This window comes from Manis javanica, chromosome 4 (genome assembly GCF_040802235.1).
Source record: "Manis javanica isolate MJ-LG chromosome 4, MJ_LKY, whole genome shotgun sequence".
Taxonomy (NCBI): domain Eukaryota; kingdom Metazoa; phylum Chordata; class Mammalia; order Pholidota; family Manidae; genus Manis; species Manis javanica.
This window is the reverse complement of record NC_133159.1, coordinates 147802863-147829990: the sequence shown is the minus strand read 5'-3', so window position 1 is coordinate 147829990 and position 27128 is coordinate 147802863. Positions and strand designations below refer to the sequence as shown.

The window sequence follows — 27128 nt, the reverse complement described above, 5'->3', positions numbered from 1 at the left end:
ATAATACAAATAGCTTTTTCTATCCTTTAACTACCAAAACATGTTCATTTACATTTGACTAATAGTACATAAATATTCTTTTACAATAGGCAATGATGTCTGTTATCCTGATTATACAAAAACAGATGCAAAATAGCTTTAAGAGGTTTCTTTTCCTGAAATCACAATAGGAGTGTGTGTCCATTTAAAAAAAGCCCTTTATTCCCATGCCATCCTTTTGTCTGAACTTTATTCATATAACATCTGCCCTTCTTATATTCTTCTCTCTTATGAAAGGCATCACTATGCAGTCACCTAAGCCAAATCTCCTTTGTCATTCCCTCACTTCTAGTCATTAAATGCTAGCAAGACATACTCCTAAACCTGGAACTGATCTCTTCTCCATTAGAGTTCCCTTTTGCAAGTTCATTTCTTCAAAAGTCTGACATGTAAGATTTTAATTGTTCTGCTGCAATGTTCTCTTCTTTGGTCAGTGGTGATAGCTAGAAAACAAATGACAAAGTACTTATTTCACAAACCTTTCAAGACTGTTAAATTAACTTAGTCAACTTCTGCTTTGTTATACCAATACGTTTCCTTAAGCTGTTACTATGTATATGATCACAAATTTAGGAAGGCAGGGAAAAAAACAGATACTTGGCTATGTACATAGAAGGTACTTTTGATGTTTGAGCTTCCAAAAAACTTATGATTAAGGTGAAACAAGACCAGGAAATCAGGCAATTTTAGGACTGTAATTTAACAGAACCAAAGAAGTCACATTTGAATGACATATTCTAAAGATATCTTGAAAAAGAAATATGAACAAAAGTAGTCTAGAAGTTTCCTCAGAAGTAGAGAATAAATTTTGAAGGATAGTTAAGATGCTTTTCTTACAAGTAGAAATATTTCAAAATGGATAAATAATGATAAAATTTATTATCATAGCACAATAAATGCAGAGGGACAGACTTCAGGGTTGGTTCATTCAGCAGCTCAACAGTGTAAGGACTCAATTTTTGCCCTTTCACAGTTCTGATATCCTTGATGATGGCTTTAATTTAATTTTCATGTCAGCTCAAGCTGACAGGAAAATGGCTCTAGCAGTGCTAGGCTTTTTATCTATAAACAATGCTTAAAAGAAGAGAAGTCTTTGTAGGGGTCTGTCAGCAGTCAGAAAACTTCCTAATTTCTCTTCAGATTTCCCCCCCTCACATGTCACCTGGGTTACAAACCCACTCCTGAATCAATGTTAGTTAAAGCAAGGAGTTACTGGGGGAAAGAAATAACAGGAGAACAGCCTAAAGAAGCACTGAAATAGTTATAAATCTACCTAACTATGTAGGTCATCTCTAGAGAGAGTGCCAAATCTGGAACACCCCATGCCTACAGAACCAGAATCTCTAGGGCAGCAATATCCAACAGAACTTTCTGTGAAGCTGAAAATATTCTCTACCTACACTGTCCTATCAGCAGATGAAGAATTTAATTTTATTTAATTACTTTTTTTTCTTTCCCCATTTATCTGCAATGGCATCTTGATCCTAAATCAACGTTCCATAGCTGTATGCATCTGTTTCAGGGCTATTTTTTCCTATGGATCAATTTATTTACTCCTGTGCCAACACTACACTGTCTTAATTTTTATAGCTTTATAACAAATCTTTATATCTCATCGGCCAAGTGATTCCTCTCCCCATTGTTCTTCACGAGAATGTTAGCTATTCTGGAGCTTTTGTACTTCGTATAAGTTTAGGATCAGTTTGTCAAGTTCTGTGAAACCTCTGTTGGGATTTTGACTGGAGTTTCATTGAATAATAGGTGATTTAAGAGAGAATTTATATATTTATGAAGTTGAGTATTTCTATTCATAAACATGTGACATCCTTCAATTATTTGGGTCTTCCTTAATATTTTTCAGTAGTTTTTTATTTTCTGCATTTAGGGTCTTGTGCTTCTTTTATTAGTTGATTCCAAAATAATCTATAGTGTTTGTTATTATAAATGATGTCTTTTTAAAATTACATTTTCTATTTGTTTCTAATTTATAGAAATGAAATTGATTTTTGTATAGTATATTGATCTTAAAGCCAGACATCTTGCTAGACTCCTATTATTTCTATTAATTTGTTTATAGGCCTTTTGTTTTTTTTGTGTTAAATTTTAATTTAATTTTAATTCACACAGCACATGTGGCTATTAGACAACCCAGCTGATTTGGGTGATCAAGCCAGCATTTGCCCAAAATGGTCACATGCATAAAATGAAAATCATGCCTTACTGCAACCAAAAAAAGTTAACAGAATTTCCCTCTTCTATCCCAAAATGGTACTATTCCACCAAGACTTTGTTCTCCATGAATCCATGTTCCTCTTTGTAATCACTGTTCACAAGTTTTCAGACCATCTGTTTAATAAACCTTAAAAGAATTTTCCTAGGAATTAGCCTAAAATTTGGAGAAAATTTTCTTCTTTAATACAAATATTTCATTCAGAGCATCAGTGGAATACCTGCACCACTCTGTCTCTAATACTTTGTAATCTATCTAAAAATCTACCATGTTATATCTAGCAGAGACAATTTTTAGTTAAAATAAAAAATACCATTTTTCTTTCTGTTTACTCATCCAAATTTATTCCATGCTTCAATAAATTTATGGATTTCTATAGATATATGTTAATATGTACATTCAGAATTATATTTAATCTCTCTTCAGGATTTGTTTCCTTAGATCAAGTTTATATGCTTCCATTGTCAGGCTCTGAACTTGAATTGTATTTAAAAAGGTTATATACATACCTTTTCTGCACTTTATTTATTAGCATATGACACCACCCTTACTATTTTGAATTCCTACTCCCTATTCCTTCTATGCACCTTTTAATTGCTCTTCCCCCCTCCACTATTCACCTGCCTATGACAAAACAAATGTATCTAAGGTATCATTTTATAATTTTAACCAGGTATTGTTCTCTTTTCTCCATTGGTAATATAAAGAATTCTTGACCAAATTGACTTGGATAATCAATTTTTGAGATTTATTCTCCCTAAAAGCCCATAATTCAAGTAACTTAAACTATAACTCAGTTCAGAGTTGGCAAATAAATACCATGTATGCTGCCCCTAGCAGCATGCCCATAGCAGAGAGCTCTTCTGCCATGCCCAGACACAGTTCCTTAATATAGCACTCTAAGCAGTTATTAACAGTTAATTGATTGGAGTTGGCACAGAGATAAAAACCTATTGGCCATCTTTGGTACATGTTATTAAGTTATACTCTGATGGCATCTACATATAGACTATCTTTTCTTTTGAAAGCCCCCAACTTTGCCTTATTAGTAAATTAAAATGCTACCAAATCCTTCATTTAGCTGTTCAAGTCTTAGTGCCTACGTCAACAACTTACATTCTTTTCTCTACTCCAAGATACATACTGAAGAGTACACATCAGTGATAGAGGCTCACAATTACAAGGATTCTCATACTAAATGAAAAGGGGATGGGAAATGGAGGGGGAGAATGAAGGTCAGACTTACCCAGCCTAAAAACCCAAATTATAAAATGAAAACTAAAAAGAAAAAGTTACTGATATAGATGCTTTCCAGATTTTTCAGTCTCACTAGTTCCTATAGGAACCAGCACAGCTGGTAGATTTAATTAAGTATTAGCAAGTTTTCTTTTCTGCCATGGCTACATAATCCAAGACAGCACACCACTTCATTAACCATATAAGTCCACATGTTCTCTTTACAATAAAAGGAGATAAAAACTATCACACTTCAGAGAATCAAGAAAATGTCATTTGTATCAACAGTTCAAACTGACTGATAAATTTCAAAATGAAAAAGTTCATGGGATTTATCTTTCAAAGCAATATTCAGAATTAAAACTCTATAAATCCAACGTGTCGATCTGAAAGTGTTACCTCTAGGTCTGTTTGCTTTTGTAGTTCTTGTATCATGGTCATAGTCTTACTGAAAGTAGCACAAATGCGGCTCTTAGTTTCTTTCTGCTCAACAGCAATTGGTTTAAAGCGTACATGCAACGTTTTGTATCTAGACTTTATTGCTGACAATTCCTTTAAGAGTGTAACTGGATTTTTCTACATCAGGAAAAAAATTAACATACATTAAATGGTGGAAAGGAAAAATAAGGTTCTTTTAAAAATTAAAATACATACAACACATTCTACCATCCATTTTAATCAAACACTTCGTTTAACTATGCAACTGTGTGACAGGATGGGATGAGGGAAAGAAAGAGATGTATAAGACCTAGATCCTATTCTCAAAGAATGTAAACATAGGTACAAAAATAATTCACACACACAAAATAGCAATATTAAAAAGCAAATCAGGTCACATTATATATATAAACCATACATAGTTCATAATAATTAATTACACAGCATTCCTAAAATACAATTCTAAATGCTATTCAGAAGGTGATTATAGGAACTATTTTGATTTGTTCTTAAAGAATAAGAAAACTGGAACCCACTTACCATAAAATTCTTGAACCCATGGTCATTGGGCTAAAGTATGTAAAAATACCAACATAATGACCTCACTCTACAAAATTCATGCCAACTCAAGCAACTATGTTTATGAATTGCATTGGTTTTTCAAATTCACTTTGGAATATAAATAACCGCCATTTCATAAAAGACATTTCAACTGGGTTTTTTCTGCGACTTGGTAATTCTTTTCATTTCCTGATGATTCCTTAATAAACCCTCCAATACTAACTATTCCAAACCTTCTGCACTCCCTAAAATTCCCGTCCACTCTTCTTGGCACAAGACCTCACCAACTACTTTACTGAGAAGACAGAGACCATCTAGTAGAAAAACTCCATCTTCCTGTCTTTTCATCCAAAAATGAATACATCTGTGGACATTCTCATCCTTACTCAGCCCCTAACAATACCATCATTATTGTATCCTCCCCATATCCTCTAAAATTTAAACTTCCTGTATTTCAATAACCTTTTCAGTATCTCCCTTTGTACAGACTTCAAATACATATACATATTCCCTATACTGGAGGAAAAATTATTCCTTCTCTTGACTCTTTTCCCTCTGAATCCAGTTTCATTATTCTCACTCCATTTGCTACCAGCATTCTAGGTTCTATACTAATACACTTCCTCAGTTTAACATCCCATAGAGTAGTATCATTTGCCAAATTGTTTTAAATGATCAAAGGTTAGGATTATAATTAAGCATATAATTTTGATACCCTCTTCTTGTTTCTCATTTCCTTCCTGTTCCTTAAAATGAATTATTGATTTCCATAAAACTGTACTATCTTGGTTATCTTCCTACTCTTCAAATATCTCCTTCATGGATCCTACCTAATGGCTATGGGCAGAGGCTACCTTATGGTCCTTTACTCTCCTCTTCCTTGGAGATTTTTCTCTAGGCTTTTGATAATGGACATGATAAATAAAGATGATTCAAACACGGAGGAATAAGAACAAAAAGTCTAACAAAGACTGTTAGAATAATTCGGAAGGGAGTGATCAAGACCTATGGCATGAGCAGTAAGCAGGAAAGGAACAAAAGAGCTATACCATGAAAACAGTTAAGAGAACTTAGTGGTATGTTTGGTATTAGCAAAGAAACTAATAAATGACACCACATGTATACCTGGTAAATTTAGGAATAGTGTATAGTAAGATGCCTTTTGGTATCCATTCAGTATACACACCAGTGACATTGAGACCTGACCTCTCACCCTCAGGGATACATTTCCCACATGGTGTTTCTACATGCTGGACATTGAATTGGATAAAAGATCTGTGTAGAAAAACTTGAAAATATGGTTTTTAAGAAAATCCTAAAAATGGGGGAAAAAACACAAAAATGAAAAAGAAAAGAAAAGAGAAGAAAACACAGGATAGATCCAGGAGGCCTAATATCTTGGGAAGGGCCACAAAAGAGGACTTCTTTTAGGTAAGAAAAGTTATAAGACTCCAGATTCACGCATTTTCAGATTTAAAGGGCCCTACCAAATAACAGCACAATTAATGAAAGATCTAAACCATAAACATAAAATAACCATAAAATTTCACAGCATGAATAAAAACATTGTGGAAGTTCCAAGATGGCTGAAGGGAGGGGAAAGGGCAAATAAGGACTAAGACACACAAAGGATCAGGAATTAGAATGGCATCTGTTTCTCAACAGGAACACTGGAAACTGAAAAGCCACAAAGCAATGATATTAAAATTAAGAGAACATAATCTCCAATCTAAAATTGTATATTCAACCAAATCATCCATCAGCTAAAGGATTAAATAAAGGTTAAAAAAAGACATTTTCAAACATGTGACACCTCAAAAAATCAACCTTTTGTGTACTCTTTCTCAGGAAGCATCTAAAGGATATGCTTTATCCGATCAAGGAAATAAACCAAAAAGGAGTGGAACATGTAATACAAACTTGGAATAAAACAAAAGGAATTACTGAAATGATGGTAAACAAATCCCAGAAACACAACCATGCAAGAGCCCTGTAGAGCAGGAGGTCACACTGGAGCAGGATAGACTGCACCAGAAAGATGTAGAAGAAAATAAAACTTAGGGATCATGTTACGTATCAGACAATGTTAACAGAAGTTTTACAGTTCTGTTAGAAAGTCTGAGTCTGAAATAGAAAAGCTAAACAAACTGAAGGAAAAAAGAAAAACACTATTAGCTCCAGAAAAACCAGCTGTGTAAGAAAGGCAAAGCAAACATAGTGTACTCTATATGACTTAGATAAAAGCAATATTTTCAGAGTAATAATTCTACAGTCTTAATGTGTCCCTCCAAAATTCATTTGTTGAGATCTAATCCCCAAGGTGATGGAATTAGGTGGGACCTTTCAGATGTGGTTACATCAAGGGGCAGAGCCATCATGAATGGGCTTAGTCCTCTGACAGAAGAAGCCCCATAGAGATTTTCGCCTTCCACCACATGAGAATACAACCAAAAGCTGCGACCCTTAAGAGGGCCCTGACCTGACCATCTTGATCTCTGACTTTCAGCTTTCAGAACTGTAACTGTGAAAATAGCTTTTTGTTTATAAGGCACCCAGTCTGTGGCATTCTGTTACAGCAGCCCAAATGGACTAAGAGATTATAATATAAATAAATATTGAATATGGGTATATTTAGAAATTGTGAAGATGGGGTTAAAATTACTAGTATTTAATCTTTATATTCCATAATAGGAAATTATTGTTAATAATAACAGCTAAAATACAGCACATATTCTGGACCAAACTGTTTGAAACACACTATATATATTATTAATTTTATTCTCTCTCAACCTATGAATTAGGCAGTAATATCCCTGTTTCACAGTTGAGGAAACTAAGTACAGAAAGGTTAACTGACCTGTATAAGATCATAATACAGAACTGGGATTTAAACTACAATAGTCTGTATCCAGGAAATCAAGATATTTCAGATCAGGGTAAAAAACAGCAATATAAGCACACTATTTAGAAATATAGAGCTAAATGTAAGAAGATGCTGAAATAAAGTGGTGACCAACTTCGTGGTGGCCTTCTTGAGGGTGGGAAAGTGTGAAACAAGGATTTAGTTTTTGTAATTGTAAGCTTTATACTTTTGTAACTTTTCAAATTATTTATAAAAACTAATTGGACAAAAATGAAAGTTTAAAGTTAGGAGGAAAATGGTATAAGGGCAGAGGACATGAACTGTGAGGTGATAGTGGATCAGGGAAGTATAAATGGTCCTCAGATAACTAGCATGGAGCTCAGTAGTGAATTGCCCAGAGACCTGTACACTGAAATCCCCAAAATGATGAATTCCCTAAACACAAATTCTTAAGAAAAAAAAAATGTGGCAGAACTAATCCTTGATTTCTCCCAATCTAGGAAAAGAAAGAATTGATGAGTAAGGCATAAGGAATAAACAGCCTTAGAGCTGAGAGGATAGGGTAGTTACATAATTACCCATACTACATGTTTTTGCAGCATTAACTGGATCTAATAAAACTTTTATGGCAATGATGAATTCAGGATGGTTTTAGGACTTCTTACCATACCACTGAGGAAAAGAACTGTTGCGCATGTAGCCTATTTTGAGAGATTGGCTTCTCCAGAGCCACTGTATTGTTAGTATTTGTAAACTATGCTGCACTTCATTTAATTTTGTGGCTATAACCTATAATTCCTTTTAGGGTTTTATTATAAGTGGGTGATCACTTAAAATAGGTCATACAAGAAGAGCTCTGCTAATGATAGTGCGAACGATGAAAAAACCAATATGTGAGGGAAAAAGGGTAACTAAAGTCTTTTGAAAGCAGCAAGAGGAAACATGCCATTAGTTGTGTTACTAAATTTAAATGAATCTACAGGGAAAATGCTCCATAAAATAAAACAGAATTTGGTGAAGAACATAGTAATAGCAGGTTATAGGATATAGAGAAAAGGGAGCCCTCATGCACTGTTGGTGCGAATGGAAAACAGAATGGTGGTTCCTCATAAAATTAAAAGTAGAACTATCATTCAGCAATTCTTCTGGGTATTTACTCAAAGAAAAGAAAACACTAATTTAGAAGGATAAACACACTCCTATGTTCATATGCATTCATATGCAAATAATGTTCAAAAGCATTATTTACCATAGGCAAGATACAGAAGCAACCTCAGTGTCCATCCATAAATGAAGGGATGAAGAGATGGTACACACACACACACACACACGTGCATGCAGAGGAATATTACTCAGTCATAAAAAAGAATCTTTGCCATTTGCAACAACATGGATGGACTTAGAGGGTATTATGCTAAGTGAAATAAGTAATACAAAGACAAATACTGTATGATTTCACTTCTATATGGAATCTAAAAAAACAAAGCAAAACAGCAACAGATGTGTAAGTACAGAGAACAAACTGGTGGTTGCCAGAGAGGAGAGAAGTGGGGTAATAGGTGAAATAGGCAAAGGGGATTAAAGGTACAAACTTGCAGTTACAAAATAAACAAGTCACAGGAATGTAAAGTACAACATAGGGAATACAGGCAATAATATTGTAATAACTTTTTATGGTGACAAATGTAATCACACTTATGGTGAGCATTTTGTAAGGTATACAAATGTCAAATAATTATACACTACACCTGAAACTGATATAATATTGTATGTCAACTATACTTCAACTAAAAAATAATTAGGACTAATGCCAGTGAAATCTACACTTAGAATCAGTGTTTTCTTCCCAAATGTAATACAAAAAAGGTGAGTCATTGGATTTTAAAACTTCATACTTTTTAAAAATTACTAGTTCCTCAAAAGTTGACAGAATTACCATATAATCCAGCAATTCCACTCTGGGTATACATATAAAATAACTGAAACAGATATATGTGTACCCTTGTACATACACAGCAACATTATTTATGATATCCAAAAGACGGAAGTAACCAAAGTGTCTGTCCATTGACAGATGAACAGCTAAACAAAATGTGGTATACACACAATGGAACAGTATTCACCCTTAAAAGGGAGGGAAATTCTGACACATCCCACACCGATGATGAACATTAGGACATTATGCTAAATGAAAACCCAGTCATGAAAGGACAAATACTGTATGAGCTGGCTTAGGTACCTGGGAGTAGTCAAGTTCATAGAAAAAGTAAAATTGGTGGCTGCCAGATGTTGGGGAGAGATGGGGAATGGAGAGTTATTGTTGAGTAGACATGGAGTTTCAGTTTGGAAAGATGATAAAGTTTCAGAGATGGATGGTGGTGATGGTTGCACAACAGTGTGAATATACTCAATACCACTGAACTGTACACTTAAGAAAGTCAAATTGGTAAATTTTATGTACATATATTTTATTACAACTAAAAAATAAAAACAAAAACAAAACTATGAATGTAAAATGGTGTGACTGCTTTGGAAAACAATTTGGCAATTCCTCAAAATATTAAACATTACAGTTACCATTATGGCCAGCAATTCCACTCTAAGGTATGCCCAAGAAATGAAAGAAAATGTTCACACAAAAACTTACATTATGTTTATAGTACCATTATAATAATCAAAAGGAGGACAGAACCAAACTGTCTATTAACTGATGAATAAGAAAATGTTAGAGCCACATAATGAAATATTCAGCTATAAAAAGGAATGAGCCATGCTATAACATGGATGAACCTTTAAAACATTCTAAGTCAAAGAAACCAAACATAAAAAGCCACATACTGTATGAGTTCCTTTATACGAGATGTTCAGAGAGCAAATCTGTAGAGATTATAGAAAGAAGGTAAATTGTGGTGATGGCTATGCACCTGTGAATATAGTAAAAACCACTGAAACGTACATTTTAAAAGTGAATTTCCTGTGAATAGTAGCTCAGTAAAGTTATTTTTTTTAAAGGTGTAGAAGAGAAAAATAACTAGAAGTGGAACAAACATAAGAGATGGAAGATAGAAAAAAAGCAGAGGTACCACATAAAATATCTTTCACAGGATACTTGAAAGATACTGACTCAAATGAGTCCTTTGGCCAGTCATTCGGTGGGACCCCTGGACCAGAATTGGTTTTTCTTCAAACATAAAAAAGGAAAGACAAAGTCAGGTCAGTTAAGGAATTACATCAGCTCAAACTACACTCCCAGGATTCTGACAATCCATGAAATAAAAGTAGAAACTGAACATTCACAATGCTTTCATAATTTTATGTAAAATATTTTAGTTTGTACTTCCACCCAATCAAAAACAATTATATAAAAAAAATTTTAACTGTAAAATATGGTATTTCTTATTTCCTGGCAAATGCTATCAAAGATAAATAAATATTTAAGAGGTAAATTAATGTTAACAGATAATGCTTCAAAATTGTTTGCTTTTATCTTTTACATGTGAACATGTAGTTGTAATTTTATTGCATATAAACAGTTACTATTTCTAATCAATCCTAAACTTAGAATAACTAAGTATATAATTTTATGCAAAAATCACAATTCATATAACAAATTTAATAGTATATCATCATGTTCCTCAGAGAATATCATGACTGCTAGGATTTCTCCCTTCTTATTTAACCTCTGTCCAAAGGTATCTATATTCTCTCTCAGAATTTCAGAGGCTTCCACAGTGGTTTCTATTTCTGGATGCAATAATTCTTGTTTAAGGGTTAAAAAAAAAGTAGCCACAAATTTCCTTGAGTATGGGCACAACTCCTCTAGTATGCTGTGACCAAGTTTCCACACAAAAAGGTTTTAAGAGTCTATAATTTTAGTACTTAATAATGTAATTGTTACTATCTACTACTACTAGAAATACTACCAGAAAATCTTTTAATAAAAATTCTGTTAAAAAAGACATTCATTTTGCAAATTACCTTGCCTGCTGAATCAGGATAATTAGTCTTGATGTCATATTCCAGCCTGTATTGAATGTAATCCAGATCAGAGTCAGCTTTCTGGAACTGAAGATCAGCACAAATCATTATTTTGTGATCCAAAAGATATACTAATAAACTTAATACTGTAACTATTTTTCTTTTCTCTTTGTTTTTTTTTTTTAGTATTTTAATAATGCGATATACTCATTTTGAAAATAGGGAAATAGAAAAGTATATAAAACTTCCATTGTCTATAATACCCATGCTCTATTAAACATTTTTTAAACTAGTTAACATTTTCAAAGTTCCTCTATGCATCTCTCTTAGAATTTAAGACAAAATTAAGATATTAAATAGCCACTGCCATATATTAATGCAAGAACTAACAATGGGTTCAAGATTTCCGCAGGGTCACAGACACTCTCATTGCTTAGGCAGTGTTTCTATTTCTATCTCTGGTAGGAAATGGGATTTCAAAACACAGAACAAATTCATTTTCAGATATACTTGCAATGTTACTATTACAATTTCATTAACTAAAGAACTATAAATTTGTACCACACAGATCAAAATTAAAGGGCTTAAAGAGTCACAAATTATACAAGCTCCATACAGAAAAGGAATAGCAGTCCCCAGTTTATGGAACCTGGGCCCTCACACAGGACCTTGATTTGTAGTAAACCTGTTCAGGAGGAAAAAGAAGACTGCCACACGTTCTAAAATACGTTTCTACGGATACGGAAAAGTTGGGAAGAATATATTTATCAGCACTAAAAGTAGTTTATTTCTGAATGTGGTAAATCTATACCTTACTCTCAATTTCTGGCAGCTTTTCCATAATCTTAAGCATGTACTGCCTTGAATTTATCAAAGAAACAATGATCGTCCTTTGTTACTATGGAAAGCAAAACATGACTTCCTCGGGGATGGTCTCCCATTCCTAGTCAACAGAGAATACTGCTTTGGGGAGAGGATTCAGACCTTACTATGAACTTAAACTCTGGATTAAAGATTGGTTTTTGAAATTTTGAAGCCTTAGTGGAAAGGGTAAAAACCAGCAAAAACTGTTGACAGAGGTTCTCGGTTATAATGAAACAGTGTACAGATGTTTTTATTATACAAGAGGTAAATCAAAGGTTCTACTTTAGAATGAAGAATAAAACAAAACAGCTGTCACAAGTTAAAATGCTCTTAAGGTCAGAAGCTGTCATCACTGAACAGAATTTCATTAAGAGATAAACTAAAGCTTCTATCACTAATAACTTCTCTCATCACTGGCCTAAATTTGAATGGAAAACTTTCCAATTACCAAAATGTTATCTTTATAACCAAAAACTTTTGGAGTGGAAAAGGCCATTTTTTCTTTCTAAAATTTTTCATGAATCAGTATTTGATTTGTATCTCTTAACAGCACGAGTGGCTATTGGCCAGAAAATCAAATGTAGGAGTTCTTAATTTAAAAATGTATTTAAAATGTTTTTCAAAAAAGGAGGCTTTTCATTTATTTTATACTTGTTAGATGGCATGATTAATCACTAACTAGACTTCATTAAGCACACAAATAATTACTATATATGTATATGCGTGCATAAAGAAATTCCTGTTGGCATAATCTCCCATATTAGAACATGCTTGGAATTATCTTCTTTAAAGTAAAAAAAAAAAGTGCACTAACCTATACAGATGTGGATGGAGACTATGGGAAGGGGGACAGTCGAAAGGGAGACAGTGCAGAGGGCAAGTCAAATTAAACAAAGGGTCTAAGCATTCAGGACCTAGTTAGTTTTAATTACTTAGATAGGCCACAATTTATAGCTTAATATGTAATTCATGGCCTTGGAAAATTGTAAAGCAATGAGTTTTAAAATTCATTATCACAAAATTCTTAGGATTTACAGGGATTTGTGGCTCCACAGTTACCTCAAAACAGAATCTCTATTCTAGGAGCCTTTGTTTATGAAACAGAAATTCTTAATCTATGTTTGCTTTTCAACTTGATATTTTAGTTCTGCTTAAAGTTTAACTAGCAAAACTCCATAGTCAATTTAACAATGTCTTCTTTTTAAAAGAATGGTCTCAGCTATGGCTTCCTGTAATAATACCTGAAGGTCCTAATGTATTAAAATCATCAAATAGTACCAAAAACAGTGGTTCTAGCTTTTAGGTAACATATTTTAATAAGATAACCAAAGTGTGCTTTCAAAATCAACGATATAATGGAGCCAGCTAAATTTTCAAGAATTTTTGCAAGCCAGTTGTTAAACACAGGCATCACTAAAAATTAAATTACATGAATTTACAATTATTAAAAACAAATACTCAAAAACCACAACTTCCTAGGTATCCTACTATGTTTTACTGTTATCTATGCTCATGAAGTCTGTCTTATCTATATATGAAAATACTGTATCATCTGCCACTAAGAATGTCTTCCCAACTCCACTTTTCATGATATCACGCTGATTACTTGAAATTGGCCAAGACAGAAATATTTACACCAGGGAAAATGGCAAACACTAAAATCCAGGATTTCCCACCTCTTCCCTCCAGCTATATTTATATATATTCCACTGCTTTCAAAAGACTTTTTTAAATTCCCATGCCCCCATTTAAGTAATGTGCCCACCTTCATTGGAAAATATTTCAGAGAACAGAATTTTCAACAGAGTTTAAGAGACAGAGGAAGGAGAGAATAAGGAGTTGTCATTTAATGCATAGGGAATTTTAGTTTGGGAAGATGAAAAAGTTCTGCAGATGCATGGTAATGATGGTTGCACAACAATACTGCTACACTGTGTACTTAAAATGGTTAAAATGGCAAATTTTATGTTATGTGATTTTACCACAATTAAAATTTTAAAAAACAAATCAAATTCAGAAAAAACACCTTGAGAGTAGAATGTTACCCTCCATGAAGGATTTTCTGATAATACACAGGGAAGTATTTACTTATTAATGAAGTTAGTAGGTTAGAGAATAAGCAAGGCACAAAAAGGAGGAGATGCCAATGCAATGTTGAAAAACAGGGAAACAATCAAGATTCTGATTTGAACCCTTCATTTTATAAATGAAGAAATGGTCTAAGTAACTTGCCTCTAGTTCTATTGTCATTACTCTGTTTTGTATGTATTTAGACCTAAGATTTACATGCCATTAAAGCCTGTAAAAGTAACATAGATGGGGGGGGCGGGAAACCAGTGTATATACTTTACCTAAAATTAAATCTAAACAGCTTTTTAAAAAGTTTTTGATCTAAAACTGCTGAAGTATGTCCATTAAGAAAATTTCCTCTGAAGACAACCTGGTCGTAAGGTACAAAAATAAATAAATAAAAGGATTGATGTATGTGGTAGACGTTCTGGCCCTGGCATCACTAACCAGCTATGTGGCCTCAGGTAAGTACTCCATCTCCTTGGATCTCTCCTATTAAATGAGAGAGTTGGAAATCTAAGCCCAAATTTAATTTATTAAAATGTTAAAATGTAGAAAAGGTAAGTTTCCTTCCTATAATATATTAAATTTGGCATTTGAATTTCAGATTTTAACATTTATAACGAGAGCTTCATCCTACTGTTTACTTCCCAAAGATGATTGCTGCTTCAGTATCAGCTACACAGTTCCTGCCACCTGCCCATTGTTCTTCCCAAACACCAAAACCCTATAAGCAATATTGCACTACTCAGAGCTATTTACACAGCAGAGACAATATCGATAGGGTTCTAGGATCTGGTGATAAACAGAAAATCTTTTTAGTTACATGGTTGAAAATTTACTGACGAATTATGATAGTCTCCAAAACTCATTAGTGTCTGATTAATGGAACAAACTGATACCGATAAACCTCATTCACAACCCTTGCAAACAGTGAGGTTCCTGTCTAATTAACTTGGCTACCTATCTTATTTTTAGAAGCATTAGAGAATTTCAAATAAAACCATTGAAAAAAAAGCATAAGACATTCATATTTCAGAAATCACAGTTTTCTTCTACAGAGATAATAAAAATAAATGGGAAAAGTTTTATACCAGTACTAACAGTTATAAATAAAATACATAATTTGGCTGAGAAAAGTCCATAGAAATCAACATTAAAGCCCCCAAAATAGCCAAATTACATTCTGCCAATTGGACATCCTTGAAAGCAGACTGGGATTCTAAGGAAGATACCATAGGGAACAGAATGCTTTAGGGAATAATCTTGAGTTTCACAGAGCATGCTATGTACATATTTCATAAGCATATAATACTCTGTCGTACCAGTTTTATTATGACCAGCTAAAAGTTTTAAGTAAATGGCATACCACTCAATTGCAGTACAATTTAAAAACACTTCCTTTTTAGAAACAACCCATAGATTCTCACTGCCATAATAATGCTCCCTTCAAAAGGACCAGGGCTCTTACAGCAAACACATCCTCTTAGGAGAGATGTAGGGGAAGGGGAAAAAATATGGCGGTATTGTCTACGGTGAGAGGAGTTGGTAAGAGACATGTTCTGGACTCAGGAGTGACGCTGGAAAAACACTTTCCATAGAAACATTGTTTTAAGGAAGAAAAAGGACTCATATTCCTAGACCTAGGTTAGCTGTATTATTAACTAAAGAATCCACTTAAAACAACCCTTCCCTTACATTGTCTTCTCCAATGCAGACTTAGAAATCCCTTTACCTACTCTCATTTTTTGTTCATGGCTCCCAGCTTACCATTTCAGTTATTATATTATTATAATCATTCATTTACATGGTAGTCACCATTTGATTTCTATTTTCTTGATGACAAGTGCCCTGTCTTTTCATTTTTATATTCCCAGTTTTTAATCACAGCCTAATGCTCAATGACAAAAGGGAATACATAAAAGAACATTTATTCATTTGAAAGAACAAACAGCCTGGAAACCCAACCACCCTCTAAAGCCTGTTTTAAGAAATAGTTCAAGTTCCCAGTAAATTGAAGGGCCCCTTTGTTTGCACTAATTGTTTTTTGTATATTTCTGCTGTAGAATTGACTGTCTTCTAGATAGAGCAAATGCATGTCTCTATTTGTGTGAACAGATAAACAGTAATATACACAAGCACCAGGGTACAGGTATGTTATTTCAGACAAATAGCAACATCAAAGCAGAATAAAAGTGAGCAGAAGCTCCAGGTCCATCAGTTCCTAACCTTCAGGCCTTTATGGAACAATTATTAGGGTAGTACAATAGTTAGAAGCCCCTGCCCGTAAATGATTGGCTTTATCAGTTCAAGTAGTCTAACTTTTTTAAAGCTTTCAGGATCATATGTTATTCATGATAATTGTGCTATGGACACATAATAGACTACATATTGAATGAACCTGGTTAAAGACATACCTACAAGAAAACCTAAAATATACAACTTAGTCTTAATTGCCATAGAATTATAGCATTTCTTCTAATTAAATTACAACAAGCATGTATTACTGTATAACAACTACTTAAAGCAAATTTTTAAAAAGTGGAAGTGCATACCATATGAAGTCATCCTTCAGGTAAAGATCATTAGGGTTTCTCAGGGCCTGTAGAATTCCAACTCTTAGTATGATTCTTCACAAGATAATATTAACATTCTCTCCACTGAAGGATTTTATACACACATTTTATACCTCAGCCACACTGAATTTCACTATCCCAAATATGTCACGCTATTTTTTTAAATCACTCATCTTTGTGATTTAATAAACAGCATAATAGTGCTTAATAAACAGCATACTCTCAAATACTATATTGTGTAATATATATAGAATATAGCATAATAGATTTTAATACTGTGCAATGTATATGTGTATATATAAAATATTCATGATGAAGTGTCTTCAGAGTATATATTTAGAATGTATCACCAATATGACAAAACAGCTACATTCCTCAACTGCACAAAACAATTAGAATAGCACACATACTTGAAACAAAACTTAGTACAATCTTGAGGGAGTACGCTTGGCAGCAACTGTTGCTTACAAAGATACTTAAAAGGAGATAGTCACTTAATCTCAAATCACTCCAACCGTTGAATAGCAGATATTCTTAGGGGCCCATGACCTCATGGGGGCAAAGATCTACAAATCCCTGCTTAAGAGTTGGCAGTTTCATTTATCTGTGTACATTTTTCTGGTGAGATGGAGCTCCCCTAAGCATCCATGGCCTAAAGGAAAAAAAAAAAGATTAAAAATCATTGCTTTATTAAAAATGTAGCTTCTGTCAGTGTCAATGAAAAGGTAACAAAGTAGACTTCCAAAGAAACAGAATCTCTGTACTCCTAAAAATAGAGGGGAAAATTGGAAAGTACAGTAAATACCAAGAGATAATGTCTTTTTGTCATTTGCAAAAAAGCGTGTTGCTTTTGAAACCTAAATGCTAAGCAAATTGCTGGGTACTTTAAAGGCAGATACTGCCCCCTTAAAGCTTATCTGAGTTCATGAAAAAAAATTGGAAGAGTTAGGCCGCAGGGGATAAAATGAAGGTGCAATGCCTCAGCATTTCCTTACCTAGGAAAGAATTTAAAATCCAGACTAGGAGATAAACAGAATCACTAAAAAGAAATGCTTTCCTCAAATTTTTAGTTCTATCTCTGGGTAGCAGGATGCACTTTATTTTTTTGTTAATTTGGATTTCTAAAATTCTTCACAGTAAATATGCTATTATATAATAAGGTAGGAATCTTTTTAATTTTTAAAGTTAACTTATACTTCCCCCTATTCACCCAATATAAACATATTTACTTGCCTGAATTGTTTTACTTGCCTGAATTGTCTATGTACTGGGCAAAGAGACCACAGAAGACAGATTACATTATGTGTTTTTGTTCAGAGACATAGCACCCTGTACTTTTTCTTCATACAGATTTTTTGTGATTTATGTGTCCCTCTTGCTGGTTTATATATTTAACTTTGCTTAGCACAGTTCCTCATATACAACAATAGGTGAAATAAGTCATAGTTGGTAATTCCTTGATCAATAAATAAAGCATTAGTCTAATGTACTGTTTATAACTATATGAAAACTCATTCTGATGTGGAATTTGAAGTAAGGTTACCAGATAAAATACAGGACATTCAGATGAAGAATGAAAAAAAAAAATAGTCTATGTTTGTCTCATGCAATATTCGGACATACTTGTAGTAAAAGAATTTTCCATCACTTATCAAATTCAAATTTAACTGGGCATCTTGTATTTACTAGGTCTAGCAAACCTAATTAAAGAGATCTTTAAATGACATTAAACAGGGTCAGACAGACAAGTGGCACAGGAACATCTCTTTATATGCTTTATCCTTGGTCACTCATTAAGAGTCAGGACAAAAATGTTTTCTTTACCTGTAAGATAGTATTGCCATATAACTAGACTTCACTAAGAATGGATTAAACAACATAGTATCAAAAGAATAGAGTAAGTTTTTAAATTCAAATGACAGTCTTAATTAAACCAACATACTTCAAAATTGTGGCACATGATGCCAAAAAAACTCCTTGGCTTAAAAACAATTATTTTTTCTGGTGGACCTACAATTTGACCAGGTTCAGGTACTCTACACTGGGCTGAGTCTGGTGGCTCTGCTTCTCACTGCTGCTCTGTAGTTGCCTGGTAAGTCCTTGCTGCAGGTATCTCCCAGCCTCCTTGAACCAGCAGATATTCTTCTCATGGGGAGAGTAAGAACGCAAGAGTAAGCAGAAATGCACAAAGCCTTTTCAGCACCAAGTTCAGAGCTGGAACACTGTCAATTCTACCCCCATGCCCTTGGCCAAAGCATATCCACAAGAGGGGAAATGTATTCTGCCCATCATGGAGTCAAGACAAAGATGTGGAGAGACAGGTACAATCTTCTAGTTATAAAATAAATAAATCACGGGATGTAATCATGTAAAGCATGGTGACTATAATAAAGTTGCTAAGAGTAGATCTTAAAAGTTCTCATTATAAGAAAAAAATTTGTAACTGCATGGTGATGGATGTTGACTAGACTTATTGTGATCATTTCACAACATATATATTACCAAATCGTTATGTTGTACAACTGAAATTAATGTTATATGGTAATTTTGTCTCCAAATTTTGAAAAAGTAGATACAGATAAGAAAGAGTAAAGAGTAAAGAAGGTAAATCATTCACTTCACTAGAATACTTCTATGTTCTTTGACAAAAACAGAGCAGGTCACTCTGGTATAAATGACAGACTTGGTATTGCTACAAGAATATTCAGAATTTGTGTAGTATTTTTTTTGTAGACTTCTTACGGTATCTTACACCAAATAACAGGACAATAAAGAGTGTAGGACATACACACAAACCAATATATGATTTAATCACGTTGTTAAATTTCCCTCTGTTTAATCCAAACATTTACTGGATGTTTATATTGAGGTTTTTTTAAATTAAGGAATATAGGTTCATGATTACTATGCAACATATTGAAAATAATTTAAAATGTTTACGAATGTAATAAAGAAAAATAGTGTTGCAGAGATTTGCAGCTTGATAGCTAACATACTGATTTACTGGTTCTCATCTCAGCCCTCCTGCCCCCCATCTCAACATTGTGCTGAATCTCTTGCAGTTTCCTTTAGTTGTGTTACACCTCTCATCTCTGGGCTTTCACAGGTACTGATTTCTCTGCCTGAAACACTTCCCATTTCCTTCATTGGCTAACCCCTACTTATCCTTCAAGCCTCAGATTATACCTTACTTCTAATAAGAAGCCCTCTCCAGATTAGGTACCTCTTCCCAATGTGCCCCATAACATATGATATTTACTTGTTCTATCATTTCATCTGTCTCAGTGGATTTATTTATCTATATCTCCCACATAAATTTCTTGATATCTTTAGCCGTTTAAGTACTGGTCTGCCCTCACATCACTTAGTGAAAGTATGAAGTACTGTCATCTACAATTAGGCAAATTAAGTGGGGGGAGGAAAGACTTATAAAAGCTACTAACTACAACTCTCACGTTTCTTTACAAACTAAATTGTTTTGAAAAACTAAATTTATTTTATAATCACTAAATCACTACCTGAAAACCTTAGTAAGAACTATTATTTCCTAATTTATAAAATGAGAAAAACAGTGAACCAAAGAATCAAGGATTGACCTACCCAAACTTTAAAAATGTTACAAATTAGAAGTATAACCTTTAAAAATATAATTAAGAATAAATTTTATTTACCTGGGATACTGTTAATATTGAAACTTCGTATTATGTTTGGGTAACAAAGTAAGATATTTGTTGTAAACCTTTCACCAAGTCACCAAGTGGTGAAATTTCTTTCACCAAGAAATTTTTATAATATTTTATCCCAAATTGATATATAAATCTTGGAATAAAATGGTTTTATTTTCTTCATTCCCTACAAATGATATACTTGGGTCCATGCCTAACATCTCAGGTATCTTTCTTCCCTCTGGCATCTATTCTCCCAGCCATCTTTTAAAGACATTTGCTTAACAAATAGCTTATTTTTTCCGAAATTCAATGCATTTAGGACACGTTTTAATAGCTCTTGGTCTACACTTAAGATATAGAGCACCAGTAGAACTCATACTAAACAGGTTATAAAAAGAATTATAAATGAGACCTATATGCTGAAAACTGAAAAACACTGTTGAAATTTTTGAAGACCTAATAAATGGAGAGACTGTTCATGCATCAGAAGACTCAATATTGTTAAGATATCAATTATCCCCTAATTGTTTTTTAGATTCCAAATAATTCCAAATAAAATCCCAGAAGGCTTTTTGGGGAGGAAACAGACAAAAAAACTTATTTGGAAATGCAAAATAATTTTAAAAGTTTTGGAAAACAGCAATGAAGTTTGAGGCTTTACACTAGATGATTGCAAGACTTACTATAAAGCTATATATCCAGCCTGATATGACATCATGGAACAAAACAGTTCAAAAATAAAACAACCCATACATACATGCTCAATTGATTTGTTACAAAAGGGCTAAGGTAATTCGATGGGGCTCTTTACAACAAATGGTATCAGAAAAAGGGGATGTCCTTATGCAAAAAAAAAAAAAAAAAAGACCCTCTACACTTACTTTATAGCATATATAAAAATTAACTCAAAATGGATATCTAAACTTAAAAACATAAACTATAAATCTTCTGGAAGAAAACATTTATGACCTTGAGTTAGGTAAATATTTCTTAGAACAACAGAAAGCATAAAATATAGAAGAAAATAATGTAAAAACTGGACTTCATCAAAACTTTTGACATGAGAAGACAAATAACAGAAAGCTAAGGGAGTCTTATAAGAATAATAAAAAGACAAATACCTCAATTTGAAAATAAGCAAAAGATTTTAAGATACTTCTCTAAAGAAGATACACCAACTGCAAATAAGCACATAAAAAGATGTTCACTATGATTAGGTGGTAAGGAAATGCCAAACTGAAACTATAGTGAGAAACCACAACATATCTATCAAAATTATCCGAATGGCTAAATGAAGAAGACTGCCAATACCAAGGATTGATGAAGATATGGAGAAACTAGAACCCTAATACATAGTTTTGGAAAAGATTTTAGCAGTTTCCTGTAAGAGCAAGCATACATGATGCTACCCAGAAGAAATGAAAACATTATCTCCACATAAAACTTGTTAATATAATATTTATAACAACTTTATTCACAATAGGCAAAATGGTAACAATCCAAAATCCGTAATCTGATGAATGTATGAACAATGTGATATATTATACAATGGAATACTACTTAGCAATAAAAGTAGTCTAACCACTAACATGCACAACAAATGAATGAATTTCAGAAGCATTATACTAAGTGCAAGAAGTCAGACACAAAAGACTGTAAGCTGTATATGACTCCAATTATATAAACTTCTAGGAAAGGCAAAACTAATGATCAGTGGTTGCCAGGGAATTTATGAGGGGTTAACTGCAAAGGGGCATAAGGGAACCCTTCAAGGTGATAGAAATGTATATCACAGCTGTAGTGGTGGTTACATTATTGTACCCATGTCTAAACTCATCAGAGTGTGGAGGAAGGGTTGGATAGGTGGGTAAAATAGGTGAAGGGAATAAAGAGGCACAACATCTCAATCATAAATTAGTCATGGTATGAAAGTACAGCATAGAGATTATAATCAATAGTTCTATAACATCTTTATATGCTGACAGATAATAACTACACTAGTTGGGGTGAGCATTTAATAGTGTAGACATCTGTCCAATCACCATATGGTATACTTGAAATCAATTTAATATTGTATATCAACTATACTTCAATTGTAAAAAAAAACTCATCAAATTGTACAATTAAAATTGGAAAGTTTGTGTATGTAAATCATACCTCAATAAAAATGATTACAAAAAAACAGGTAATGGATTCACGCTTTATTAGATCTCTTAAATACAAAAAAGAACTTTAAAACAAGCATTGTTAAGTTTTAATTTCAAGCATTTTACTACAAAGTACACAACATTAACACCAATGAAGATTTGGGGCAAGTTACCACAGGAAATAAACAGCAGTGATTGCTTTCATCACTTACTAATTCATCTTAAAATGAAATGAAATAAAACCCGAGATCTGCCAGAACCTATCCCAATCTGTTACAGAAAGCAGCAAATTACAAAGTACTAACAACTTTAGCTATAAAAAGTAGTTTCTCAATGTGTTTCATAAAGCAGTACAGTAATAAGTTTTTAATTAGTTAAAAACTTTATTTTTCAAATTATGACTTTCTAAAACATGGACTTTGGGTAATAAAAAATTATACCATTTCCAGCAACATAGCCTGTGGTAAAATACTCACAGATACTGAAGAAAGTAAGGCAAGAATCAAAATTCTGGTGTGAATTCTGCTTTCAGATGCTTTGACAATACTATTGCACTGCTAGCTGTAAAGTACAGTAGTGCAATAAAGTCAGAGCATTCGTTAGCAGTAATAGGGAAGGAAAGGAACACAAAAACTTCTTGCATCAGCTGAAGCTTCAGTGTAAAAAGAATTTGAAGAAGGGTTACCATTTGGGACAGAAGGCATCCAAAACTCAAGAACATTCATATCAATGTTAGGAAAAGAAAAAGAATAGGACTTAAATGTCAAAGTGATACTGTCTTTTGATGACTGACCTATGATTAATATTCAAACAGAAACATGGAGATGTAGAAAGGAATTTTGTACATATACCCTAAGCTTTAGAAGTTACTATCATGGGTACTGTTAATTCCTTAGGACTGGTATTAACAAAACCTGTTATAATTATTACTAAGGCAAAGTTTTAAAAAATATTTCTGTTCTGCCAAAATGTGTTGGTGAGCTCCTCCATAGCAATTGATTAACTGCCATATATAACAAGCCCTTTAAGTAAAACTATAAAAGAAAACAACTGAAAAATAAAATAATAAGTTTCCCAATTTCTATATACTCAATAGATCTCTCTGGAATCTAAACTACAATACAAAAAGCACTTACCATCATGTCAAGGTTTTCTATCTCAAGAGTTTATAGACTTTCAGGAAATCAATGTGTCTTAAAGAGGACACCAGTAGCCCTACCTAACTGAACTATGGAAGAGGATTTTAAACTGTCTGTTAACCCCTAAAACATCTTAAATGTAAGAGGAAATAATCTCCATTTATTACACTATAGAAAATCAAGGTGAAAATAATAAAAGGAGGGGGAGGGGTTCCAAGATTTAAGAATTAGGTTTCCTTGGATTTAAGCCAATTAATATCCTAACCTTTTAACTGATAAGAAACCATTCAAATAGAAATAATATCATAGTATCACAATGCACTACCTTTTGTGCATGATCACTAGGGGTACCACAAAAGAAGGGCCCAATCAATAAATGAAGGAAAAAAAGGTAGAGAACACAGATTATCCTACAATGAGTTTATTCCTCCATTCATAATGTTAATTAATGCAAAAATACTTTCCTTTATTTTCACCAACCTTCCTTTAAATGGTCCAGTTCAGCTACTCATTTGGATTGAACTCACTAAGAAATCAACTCAGATCCGGGAACTGAGCTTGAACAAAAGTGTCTTGACCTTAAATCCTAGGCCATGATAACTCAGACATTATTTCAATTCTGCTGGCCAAGGATCAGCTTTTAAAGACAAGTATATAAAAAACAAATGTTTAATTTTCTTAATTAGAAGTTAACACAAACAAGAAAAATAAATATTTTTAAATTAAGCTGTCTACAAAATTAGGATAGCATTTTTTGAGTTAATCATATGCATTTTTTTATTAAATATTTAAACATTGGTTCCTCACCAAATCGTTTATTCAAATAATGTAAAACCAAAAATCAGGAGGCTGTACTGGAAATCATTTACCTTAGAACCTTAGAAACGACATAGGTTCACAGATGTAACATTTTTTTATAGAGGTACATGACAAATCTGAAAATGAGATGCACCTTCTTTTACTAGCTAATCAATACAAAGCAGTAATAATGAAACCATGATAATAGTTAAAATACATTTTCTAAACCCTAATGATTAGGGAAACAAACTAATTACTTGAATAGGGGTAAAAAGCTACCACTAGGTTACTTGAAGGAATTTAGGAATAAAGACCTTTCTTCTCTTACAAAAACTACCCCATCTGTTTGTGGGGGGGACTTGGTGAAAGGGGGAGTCTAGTAAACATAATGTTCCTCATGTAATTGTAGATTAATGATACCAAAAAAAAAAACAACTACCCCATCTGTTAAAAACAGTATTAGTATAATTTAGCATTTAGAATTAGGCAGGAATATTGATCTGGAGGGAAAAATTCAGAATGGAGAAGGGCAAGGCAGTGTTACCATTTATACCTGTTGATAAAATCAAACTACAATACGTAACAAGTTTTTTTTGTTTAAGACAGTTAAAACTACAAAACGTTTCACTGAAAGTTCTTTATTAAGGTTTGGAAGACTGCAGAAAATTCTTCTTTATTCGCAGCCATTTCTCTCTCCATCTCCCCATCCCCACACACACACCCAAAAAGAAAATTAAAACTCAAAACATTAGAAGCTACTGAAAGCCTTCAAGTCGAATTTGTATATGAGAGGCACTACAATTAATACAGCAGAAGAAAATAGTAAGAAATATCAAGGTCTTACATTTTCTGGGGGTGCTAATGGGAGAAGGACGCTACTCAGTTTCTTCCAGGATCACTCACTACAGGTGGTGATGCTAAAATAACCCAGGGTTCAGCTTGGAGGGAGCAGCACAGGGACAAATGAGAGAGAAGTGCCAGGGAACGGCAGGGGGAGGAGGGGCGGATTCCAAAGAAGAAAGATTTTGGCTTTTAATTTAATCTTTTTTTTTTTTTAACAAAAAAAAAAAAACTGACAGGAGCTCGATGAAGGGTGCGTCCTCCAAATGCCACACTTTAAAGAAAGCCAGCGCAATCCAAACATTGGTATTGCAGGGGGGAAAGGACTGAAGATAGAACAAGGGAACTAAGGGAAGAAAAAAAGCGCGGGCAATCAAACTGGTAGTTCAGGGATGAGAGGGAAGGAATAAAGAGGACAAGTGAGAGAAGAATCGCAGAAGAAAACTAGACAGCCCTCCAGATTGGCGCCTTCGTGCAGGCCAAGGAGCCGCGGAAGACCTTTCCAATTACTAGCCCCCGCCCCTTATTTCACAAATGAGTGAAACTAAGCAACTTGAGAGCAGGGTGTCTTCCTAGTCCCAATCCCGCCCGCGCTCCAGGAAAGGAGCTAGCGGTGCAGATCCCCGAGGCTCACACCTCTCCCCGACCCAAGGACTGCCACCGTCGAGCCGAACAGGAACTGGTCGAAGGGGTCCCTCGCCGCTATTAGTTGCTCATGCCAAGTCTAGCATCCTTTCTCAGACTTCCTCAACCCGCCCTGGAGAACGCGAACGGTTCAGCCCTAATGGGATTTCTCTCCGCCCTCCTCGTCTTATTCCCCACCCTACCCTCCATCCCCCTTTCTTAGAGAGTGAACGACCTCTCCCCTTCTTGGCTCGGTTAGGAGACCATCCTAGTCACGTCTTTTTGGTGGAAATACACAGAATACTGTTTGCACCAGCCACAATCCAGGAGCGGGGAAAGCTGAGGGCAAGGAACAAGGAATTCCAAAGGCCCCTCCACCTCAGCATCTCCCGCCATTTCCCTCACGAATTTCCCGGATGTAACCCCGTCCCTCGCGGCGGTTAAAGGAGACCAGGCGGCGGCGACTCCCTTTAATGCAGGAGGAGGGAACTCGAGTCTGATTCAGCCTCCGCCTCCAAGGGTTTCCGGCGACTCTAAACTGCGTCCCACCTTAGAGGCCATCTGAGAAAAAGAAACTACCCAGCAGATCTCCACTTGAGACTCACCATCAGTTCCAGCTTATCGACCTCCGCCTCCATGTTGAATAGTTGACATTCCGCAGACCGCGGCTGTGCTTAAGCCACAAACCATACTAGCACTGAGGGTCCCTATTGGACAGCTGTCACTCAACGTCTCACATTCATTGGTTCTTCCGCTTTCCCGGAGCCCGCCCATTGGCGACTGGGTAACGCCCCACCGCATGAAACACCTTTTCCTGTTGGGCAAAGACACAAAACGCCGCAGGAGGATTGGCTGCCGTACACATTTTTATTCCCATTGGCTGCACCCTCATCTTCACTTTCCGTTTTATAGTGAGGGCTACGCAGAGGAGCCTGCAATTGGTGAAATCAGAAGAACAGCCAACCAGTTACACACAAGCTTCCACAAACAGCATCAGGAACTTGACACACCTTCTTTCCTCCTTTGCTTCCCCTCCCCTTCGCTCCCGCCTTTCCCT

At 34.4% G+C, this 27128-nt stretch overlaps 1 protein-coding gene across 1 annotated transcript; it reads right to left on the bottom strand.

Annotated features, from left to right (window-relative positions):
- Positions 1-179: 179 nt before the first annotated feature.
- SKA2 (spindle and kinetochore associated complex subunit 2) lies at positions 180-26818 on the bottom strand. The gene is made up of 4 exons (XM_017662583.3): positions 26677-26818; positions 11346-11432; positions 3905-4081; positions 180-482 (listed from the first exon to the last, which is right to left on the bottom strand). The coding sequence occupies exons 1-4, from the start codon at positions 26707-26709 to the stop codon at positions 414-416; spliced, it is 366 nt and encodes a 121-aa protein (XP_017518072.1). The 5' UTR covers positions 26710-26818; the 3' UTR covers positions 180-413.
- Positions 26819-27128: the final 310 nt, after the last annotated feature.